General features: G+C 38.7%; 1 protein-coding gene across 1 annotated transcript in view; it reads left to right on the top strand.

The window, feature by feature from the left end:
- Positions 1–264: 264 nt before the first annotated feature.
- LOC127028082 (lens epithelium-derived growth factor-like) overlaps positions 265–10,276 on the top strand; it is a gene marked incomplete at its 5' end in the record, with an annotated part of 30,303 nt that continues 20,291 nt past the window's right edge. Inside the window, 5 exons of the mRNA XM_050913903.1 lie at positions 265–358; positions 2,272–2,347; positions 4,305–4,530; positions 5,216–5,334; positions 10,107–10,162. Of these exons, the coding sequence (XP_050769860.1) occupies positions 265–358; positions 2,272–2,347; positions 4,305–4,530; positions 5,216–5,334; positions 10,107–10,162 (571 nt within the window). The remainder of the gene's footprint in view (positions 359–2,271; positions 2,348–4,304; positions 4,531–5,215; positions 5,335–10,106; positions 10,163–10,276) is intronic.

Below are 10,276 nucleotides of genomic sequence, written 5' to 3'. Positions count from 1 at the left end.
GGTTGTTTGCAGTGACCATTGCAACAATCATTTAAGGTTTACTTTCCCCCTTATAAACAGAGTGCTTTGTCCCAAATATTTATGAATTTTTATCCAGAAACTATTGGGCTTTTTATGCATCCTTACTCTACTAAACTAGTTTGTTTATTTTTTAGCAGTTTAGAAATATATTTTATGCAATATTTTAGGAAGCAAGTAAGAAATAGCTGCTTTACGGGGAGAGGGTCTATGGTTTTAATTTGTGAATTGCTTTCTTTAAATTAGGCCGAAAAACAAGCTGAAGCTGCGGAAGCTGCAGTGGTAGCAGCTGCAGTGACTGTGACTCCAAAAGTAAGCCCTAAAAGAGGAAGACCAGCAGGTAACTTTAAACAAAAAGGTATTTTATTTATTTTTCTCCATACAAAATAACTTAATAGAGGTGGTCGGAGGATTTATTGCCCCCAGATCTCCAGAGTATTACAGAATATTTCCTAATATGCAAACTTCCAATTTTTATTTGATATATATATATATATATAAAAATATATATGTATACATCTAAACTATCCTACATGGCAACCTGAGGTATTTAGCAATTTAGCACATAAAGGGCCTTAAAATGTTTATGGTTATGCTGGGTCCTCTGAAATAAGGATCATTGTATCCCCTTGCAAGTATCACCTTTAGGAAAGCCTCCACAGGATTCTGCTAACTTGCAGACTATGCAATAAGACCTCTGTTTCACTGTGGCTTCACAAAGGTTTATATTAATCAAAGATGTATAAAATTGGTACTTAAGTTGTGTTAGAATATCTATAAAACAAGTTTTAAAAAAATGGGAGGAAGGAGACTGTCTATAGGTAGAGCTCAGAGGACAGTAAAAACAAGCGAAGAGCTGGAGAGATTTTGCTGAAAAGTCGTTTAAAGGAAATCTCTGTAGACCGATAGACAACTGAGAAGAAAATATAGCTATTAGAAGCAGCATGTAATTTCAAAGAAAGATTTTGCTAATAGTTCTGCAGTACTTGTTTGTGAAAGTAGCAATGATTTAATTGTAATTCTTATGGCAAGTTTGCAAGTATTCTTGAAGAAACGTTTTAAATTTGTTTACTGCTAACATGGGGGAAGTTATTGGAGCACTTAAATATGCTATATGAGCATTTAGTCTGGGAAACAGATAATTTAATACTTTATACTCACCTGTATCTGGTGGCATTATGAAAATAAATAACTTTCTAAAAGTGCAACCATAGTTAGCTCCCAAGGCAAACTATTTAAGACTAGATGTGAGGAAATGAAGTATTACCTTAGTACTTCACCCACTTTCATTATATTTATTAAATTAACATTTTTAATATTTTAATGTGTGGGGGATTATATTGATCTTTCAAATGAATTGTGTTTATACAAACTATTGTCTGTAAGAGCAGGAAAGGACCTTTACAAGAGATGCTTTGGCACCCTATGGGAAATGTGTTACTAGATGATGTACTGTGCAGCATTCTCTTGCATTAATACAATGCGTGCATCTCTTGTTTAGCAGTGCTCCACACTAACACCAGCAGCACTTCAAACACTGGGCTGTTAGGTTTTTTCCTAACAGAATGTTCACTGGGGATAGCAGATAAGCATGTTCCATAAATTTCAGTCCATAATGGCAGCATACTAAGTATTTTCATTTTACAGAATTCGAAGGGTATAAACGTCGAGAAGGTGGATAAACTATTTAGCTCACTTTAACACTGAAACATGGTGAAATTGAGAAAATGTAGAACTGTGCTGTATACCTCAGTGTGGTGGTAGAATTTCTTGACGCTGATTTACTCTCAGGGAAAGGGATGGAAGCTCCATGAAGCTCTTAAGACTACTACTAATAAATAGGCTCAGTTTAGATTTGCACACTAAATTACTTAAGTTTTTTCCCCCCACTTATTATTGTCTTATTATTCCACTTATTATTCTCTTGTTTCAGGCTTATTTTTTTTATTAGCTGCGCAACATGAGGCAGGGCCATTCTGAGTGCACTGGGTGGAAAAGGCACAGGAATAGATGGTTTAAACCTCTTAGACTGCTATCTTAAAGTACCAAAGCGTTGGTTGAGATTTTAATTTTTCAAAGGGATCTTGATTAAACTTTGATACACAGTTCCAACATTTGAATTTTTTTAAATAGAGTATTTACCCTACTAAGTTTGACTCAAGTGTTGCTTCCATGTGTTGACATGAGAAACAATCCTTTTAGATAAGGAACGGGTGGTGGCTGTAGACTAACCTGTTCTTTTTGTATAATTAGCTACTGAAGTAAAGGTTCCAAAACCAAGAGGGAGACCCAAATTGGTGAAACTACCTTGTCCTTCAGAGACCAACATGTGAGTTGGCTTTTTATATAAAATGCCTGTCTTTATTGTAAACCAAGTGGTTGCATTTGATGAGCTGTCATGACTTACTGAGTTCCTGCCCAGCATTTTCCTTGTAGTACTCAGTATAAGTTGAATGTTGCAGTCAGGATGGGTGGACAACCAGATGGGTAAAAAAGTGGTTGGATGATTGGGCTCGGAGAATAGGGGTTAATAGGTGGTTTTCTACCTGGAGGCTGGTAACAAGTGGAATACTGCAGAGGTCTATCCTGGGACCTGTCCTGCTTATCATCTTTATCAATGACCTGGAGGAGGCGACAGAGTGCACTCTCTTCAAGTTTGCAGATGACAGCAAATCGGGGTTGGGGGGGGGGGAGAGGCAGGCAATACACTTGAGGGCAGAGCTGCCATCCAGAGGGAACTAGACAGGTTGGAGGAACAGGCTGACAGGAACCTCATGAAATTCAACCGGCACAGATGCAAAGTCCTGCCCCTGGGAAGGGAGAACCCCTGGCAATGGTACAGGCTGGGGACTGACTGCGGAGCAGCTCTGCTGAAAAGGACCTGGGGATCCTGGTAGACAGAAAGCTGACCATGAGCCAACAGCGTGCCCTGGCAGCAAAGGAGGCCAACAGTATCCTGGGCTGTATGAACAGGAGCGTAGGCAGTTGTATTGGGTCTGGCTGGGATGGAGTTAACTTTCCCCATAACAGCCCTCATAGTGCTGTGCTTTGTATTTGTAGCTAGAACGGTGTTGATTGATAGCACACCAATGTTTTGGCTATTGCTGAGCAGTGCTCGCACAGCATCAAGGCTGTCTCTCCACCCCCCCACCTCCCCAAAGGCTGGAGGGTGGGCAAGAGGGGACATAGCCGGGACAGCTGACCCAAACTGACCAAAGGGATATTCCATACCATATGACATCGTGCTCAGCAATAAAAGCTAAGAGAAAGGAGGGGAGGAGGGGCATTCGTTATTAAGGCGTTTGTCTTCCGAAGCAACCGCTACGCGTACCGAGGCCCTACTTCCCAGGAAGTGGCTGGACATGGCCTGCTGATGGGAAGTAGAGAATAAATCTTTTTTTTTTTTTTTTCTTCCCCCTTTTGCTTTGTTTCTGGGCACGGCCTTTGCTTTCTTTCATTAAAACACCTTTATCTCGACCCATGAGTTTTTCATCTTATTTTCTCCCCCTGTCCTGCTGAGGAGGGGGAGTGACAGAGCGGCTTGGTGGGCATCTGGCAGCCAGCCAAGGTCAACCCACCACAGCAGTAGATTGAGAGAAGTGATTATCCCCCTCTATTCAGCACTTGTTAGACCACATCTAGAATCCTGGGTCCCCCAATACAAGAAAGATGCCGACTAACTGGAGCGAGTTCAGCAGAGGGCCACCAAGCTAGTCAGAGGGCTGGAACACGTGTCCTATGAGGAGGGGCTGAGGGAACTGGGCTTGTTCAGCCTGGAGAAGAGAAGGCTTTGGGGGAGATCTAATAACAGCCTTCCAATACCTACAAGGAGTTCATCAAGAAGGAGGAGCCAGGCTCGTCACGACAGTGCATGGTGGGAGGATGAGAGGCAACGGGCATAAATTGAAACAAGAGAGGATCAGACTGGATATAGGGAAACACTTTTTCACCCTGAGGACAGTCAAGCAGTGGGGCAGGTTGCCCAGAGAGGTTGTCCAGTCTCCATCCTTGGAGGTTTTCAAGACCAGACTGGAGAAAGCCCTGAGTAACATGGTCTGAACCACCCCCAGCAGGGGGTTGGACAAGAGACTTCCAGAGGCCCCTTCCAACCTGAATTATCCTATGATTCTATGAAATGAAAGATCTAAAAGTGAGCCAACTTTGTGCAGGTAGAGTATTTGATAGTAAAAACTAAAAAGTACATCTTCCTGAATTGAGAGTTAGGTTCTCTTTTAAACTGGGTATAGATAATGAATATGAAGCTTAAATAATTTACTGTGTTTTAGTGTTCATGAAGAGGAGAAGACAAAGAAAAAAGGACTGGAAGAAAAGCCCAAAAAACAAGGGAAAAAAGATGAGGAGAGTCAGAAGGAAGACGACAAATTGAGGAAGGAATTTGATAGAAGAGAAGCAAAGAGGGAGACCGAACCAAAAAGGAGAAATACTTCCCAAGTGGGTTCTGCATCAGCATCTGATTCTGAAGAGGATGAAGGAGAACATGAAGGTGATAAGGTATATTGCTCTTTATTGACTTACTTATTGTAAAGAACAGTAGTTCACTGAAAATATTTCTTAAAGCTAATACTAGGTGTTCAATTTTGTCTATTAAGTGTTGGAGCCTTGTGTCTGGCTAATATAGATGCATGTCTTGGAAATGAGAAGTTGCAAATTCCTTTCTGTCAAATAATCTTTTCAATAACTTTTAGATATTTACGAAGAAAAAAAATTTCTAATACTTTGTTTTTTTAAAAGATGGATTTAAATGTAAGTGATTTATTGTAGCAAAAGTTTGTTGTTTTGGGTTTTGGTGTTTTTTTTTTTTTTTAATATGCTTACTTGAATGCATATATTTTTTTGTCCTGAGTGTTGAGAATCTGTGGGGTCTGTGAAATATATTTTTGAAAGATAGGAAGCTGTCTCTAGCTGATCATTTGGGAATGGCTTTGGGTTTTTTCGTGTTTGGGATATTCTTCTTCATATCTGAGAGAAAGCACTAATAAAACTCAGCTTCTTATCTGCATATAAAAGATTTGGATTTAGTTACAGAGGAATGCTAACTCTCATCAGGGTGTTTCATGGACTAGAGCAATAATGTGTAGACATCTAGAGCAGGTAGGTTTAACTATTAATGTTTTTGACGTTCAGTAATCTAAAGACTCCTTCTCTCTTCTCACCCTAAAACCCTAAATAAAAACAGAAGAAAAAAGGAGGGAGAAACTTTCAAGGAGCTCATAGAAGAAACATGTTACAAGGCCAACATGAGAGAGAACCGACAGAAAGAAAGTGTAAGCAAGAGGAGCAAATGGAATCCGAGCCGTGAGTATGTTTTAATACATAGTGTCTGTACATTGTGGTAGTACTTTGTCAGGTTTTGTGCCGCCTCTTAGTTTCAAAATTCCCAATTGGTTTGCGCTGTGTTCTGTGTCCTCCCTCTGCCTTTTTTTTCCCCAAGCATTATTTAACTTTTTAAGTGGAGAATAAAAAAGCTCTTGTAAATCAACATGTAGTATTGTGGGAGGATGGGAAAAATTGAATCCAGAAATTAAGTGATGTCAGTCTTTCAGTGACTTAGATTTCCTAACAGTAGGACAGAGTTGGTGGGTTCTGTTTAGAAGTATCCTGAGAATACCTGAAGGGAGAGCTAACTCTCTTGTTCCAGCAGGGCCATGTATTACATTTTAAGTAAGTCTTGAATACATGAGATTGAGATTTATATCAAAATTCTATAGCCATGAATTAAGTTGCTCAGGTTGTGGAATACATAGGGTTCCCTGGAAAACACTTCCTTCTCTGTCTGGCAGCTGGAGGCTATACTATCAGACAGAACAAGGAAGAAGTTATGATTTATGCTACTCTGGCTCTGCAAAGCCAGTTGAGTAATATCAAGCAGTTTGCAGTCAGAAGATAAATTATCACAAATGAACCAAGCATTAGCATGGAGAGGAGATCCTGCCAGAAACTTAGGGGGTTGGGACAGCAGGAAGAAATCGATCTGACCCATTCTCAAGACCTATTCCACAAGTGGGTGAAGAAGCCACCACCATGAGATCGAGATGTTCCCATCCACACAGTTCTTGGGAAGGAGGAAGAAGGGGGAGAACAAGGTAAAAATTCTGGGAATTAGGAGAAGGAAATGGTCCCCTTCACCTATAACAATAAAATTATAACCTTTCTCTATCCTTTAACAAGAATCTAGATTTATTTACCTCCCCCCCCCAGTGATTTCGTCTCTTCCTTGTCAGTTATTCTTTCTCTAGAAACCTAAACACACTTCTTCCTTGGGGCAAACCTAAACTTTTCCAATGTCCCAAAGACACTAAATTGTTTTTATCGTTTCTGCAATTCTTAATATATTATTATGTAAATCTGACATGCTTTTTGATTTCTGCAATAAATTGTCATGTGTTGTTTTGGTTATCATAGAATCATAGAATGGTTTGGGTTGGAAGGGACCTTAAAGATCATCTAGCTCCAACCCCCCTGCCATGGGCAGGGACACCTTCCACTAGACCAGGTTGCTCAAAGCCCCATCCAAGCTGGCCTTGAACACTTCCAGGGATGGGGCATCCACAGCTTCTCTGGGCAACCTGTTCCAGGGTCTCACCACCCTCACAGTAAAGAATTTCTTCCCTATATCTAATCTAAACCTACCCTCTTTCAGTTTAAAACCGTTACCCCTCATCCTATCACTAGACTCCCTGATAAAGAGTCCCCCCCATCTTTCCTGTAGGCCCCCTTTAAGTACTGGAAGGCTGCTATAAGGTCTCCCCGGAGCCTTCTCTTCTCTAGGCTAAACCACGCCAACTCTCTCAGCCTGTCCTCATAGGGGAGGTGCTCCAGCCCCCTGATCATCTTTGTGGCCCTCCTCTGGACCTGCTCGAGCAGGTCCATGTCTTTCTTGTGCTGGGGGCCCCAGAGCTGAACACAGTACTCCAGGTGGGGTCTCACAAGAGCCGAGTCTTCTTTACTTTTAAATAGATTTCATACTTTATGCATATAGGGAACTATACAGAGCTCCACTTCAGTAAAAGTAAGGAGCAGTAGCTTATCTTAGTGACTGTGCATAGTTTAGATTATACCTGATGCCTAATTATTAAGCACAAAACCTAATATTGATAAAATGTGAAAAGGTTTATTTTTCTTTTTGCTTTCTCGCAACTTCCTCTGTCAGTATAATGGATATAAATTGAATTTTTTGTTTCATTTTTTTAAATCATTATTTTCCATTTTTCTGGTCTAGGTAGCTACCTCATCAATATTTGTTAGGCAAACTCAATTCAGTGCTTTGTACATAAGACACAGCCTTGCTTAAAGAACGTGAGTCTGTGCAGGTACAACTGTGTTGCTCCTCAGTCTACTGCCAAATTTGTGCCAACACCCTCAGCTATTCATCCTCTCAGTTGGTAAAAAGAAACAAAGAAGCTTGTTGAACAACGTTGCAGAAAAGACTTTGACTTTTGCTGATTTAACATGCATTACCAACTACAGCTTTTCTTAGTACCAATGAATAATTCAACATGTCCCAAACTTTAAAAAGATAACTTAAGGGAACAGCATATATGCCTATCAACACAACTGAAAGTAGTTCTTAAGCACGATCACTTGGAATACATTATTTTCTAGAATGCACAGAATCATAGAATAATTCAGGTTGAAAGGGACCTCAGGAGGTCATCTAACTTCAACCTCTGGCTCAAAGCAAGATTAACTATGGGATCAGATTGTTCAAGTACATATTCAAAAAGATATGAAAGCATCTTATCTCTAGTTAACAAATGGAGTAAAGTTACAGCAATATTTAAAATACAGAACTGAAGAGACATTTACAAAGCATTTGCTCAGACTCAATACTCAGTGCTTACGAGTGTTTTGTAAATTCATGTTTTGCTCATGTTTACTCTGCTTAATGGTCTCTTCTTTAAACAATTTAACACTGCATATGAAATTGTAAGCAAGTTTCACATGACAGAAATATAGTTTGCAGTTTGTTCGAGTTTTAACGTGTGTAGCATATGCATTTCTCAGCATGAAAGGTGTACCAGTTTAGTCAGAGTGGTAAGCTTACAAGTGGACTTTTACTGCAAAAACTGTAAACTAACATTGGTTTAAGCAAGATAGGTTTGTGTTATGCACACATTGTTTGATAATGGCTAATCCAAATAAATTGCTCTTAAGTAGCCATACAAGGGTTTATGTAAACAGGTTTGATTTCTTCATTTAGATGAGTCAAACAATGCTAACTGGAGCTTAGAGTTCAAGCCAATGCAAATACACACACGCACACTCCCTCCCTCTTGAATAGAGGGAAATGTATATTGGCAGAACATAACACTACCACTGGCTCGATTCTTGGAAGATATACTTGCAAGTTTTAAAGGACAAAAGCACAATATTGTGCTGGAATATTTAAAGAAATATATGAATTAATTTGCCTATAGTTGCTTGTTTGAGACAACCTGGTCAAGACGTCTTGTGCAAGTATGTGAAGTGTTCGTCTTCAGTTTCTTTTGACCAGTAAAGACCACTGGTGTGTCCTGTCTGCACCCAAATAGCCTTATGCTTTTAACAGGAAATAAAAAGGGCAATCTGACTCAGTTTGTCTCTTGCCACTACAAAAATCCAAGTGTTGTCAGGTTCTGTAGAAACAAGGAAGTGGAACAGGTCATGAAAAATGTACCTTGGAGAGACAGTTATTAAAAGTGGCCATTTGTTTTCAAGTGATTGGCCAAATACGTTCCACTGTCCAACCGCTTCATTTACAATTTCAGTTAACTCAGATGCCACACTGCATTAATGTCATATTGCTTTTTGAACAACTCATTGATTTAAGCACAGTGCTGTGTTGCATAACTTGAGTTCGGAACCTGCACTGGTCTCTTATTTATAAAAGGTACTCCTTTAGTATGCCACTCATCCAGGCAAAACAAACATTTGTAATTATCATTATTTAGCTGAAAACTCCCAAATGACATTTTTTAAAGCTGTCCAATCAGAAACCAATAATTCCAAGACTACCTCTGGAGCAAAATCAAATTCCTGTTCATCTAAAAGAAGAGATAAAACATAACTTAAGTTTACCCTACTGCAATTAATAGTCAACATGTCCCACAGATTTATATACAAAGTTTTAGCTTCCAGGCAGCCAAAAGGAATGCTGGACACCACAAGTCTGAGAGACTCTTTCATGCTTCTAAAACCAAGGAGAACACTGCTGACAGTATAGCTTCCCTCAACGAATACTGCTGGACAAAAACAATCTGTGAGCACTGACTACGGGAGTACTTGAAGAAAACAAACTAGCACTTGAAGAAAATAGTTCAGCTAAAGGTTGATCTTAGAATTTTCCCCCCTCTTTTACAAAATTCTGCAGAATTATATAATAATCTTAAGCTTTTGGAAGTCTGATTCAGTATCTGAATAAAATGTGAAAGGAGTATGGAAACTGATATACATGCAGGATTTTTATTTAATGGATGCTTATTTTTATGACATTTGGAAAAACTCACAGAATGGTGGAATATACCAATTAAAATAAGGCTTTAAAATTCTATGATAAAACAAGACTGAAGATTTGATAAATAGGGTTTGTTTGGGGGGGGGTTGTGAATAAAAATATTTTAGGAGTCTTCTTTAAAGATTGTGGTATACTTATTGCTTACTTATTTCTGTACTTTTTTTAGTAGAGTTGCTGTGGGAGTTATTTTATTTGTCATATAATCAATCTTTTCCCCATAATTCCCTGAGGTAAACTTGAATGTCAGTTTTAAATTTGGGTCCTCTTACAATATTCTCTCTCCATCAATCTGTTTCATACACTGCAGTTTTATCTTAATTTTTACATTTTAATAATACTTTCATTTGCTCCTTCTAGGGGAAACAGTCTGCTAATCTGGAGGATTCCTTATCTGCAGTATCTTAATAAATAAATTAATTTAATTTATTTTGGTCTTTGAAGAAACCAGAGTTTGACTTCTGTATTTTTACACACAGTTTGAATATCTCAAAACATCTCATTTAAAAATAATAATAAAAAAAAGACTCAAGACTTTAGAAGACAGCATTGTAAAAATGCTTTCATGTTTTGATAGGCAAAATAAAGAAGAAGGTAAGAAATCAGAAGTTAAGAGGATGGAGAAGAAGAGAGGTTAGTTTAAAGAATATTAAATATTCCATATATATATACATACACAGAATATATAAATACACAATATTTTTTACTATCTTAATTTTTTTTAAAAGAAATACATGTCTAGACTTA

Source organism: Gymnogyps californianus, unplaced genomic scaffold (assembly GCF_018139145.2).
Source record: "Gymnogyps californianus isolate 813 unplaced genomic scaffold, ASM1813914v2 HiC_scaffold_175, whole genome shotgun sequence".
NCBI lineage: Eukaryota > Metazoa > Chordata > Aves > Accipitriformes > Cathartidae > Gymnogyps > Gymnogyps californianus.
Note: the sequence above shows the minus strand (reverse complement) of the source record. Positions and strands in the feature narration are given on the sequence as shown.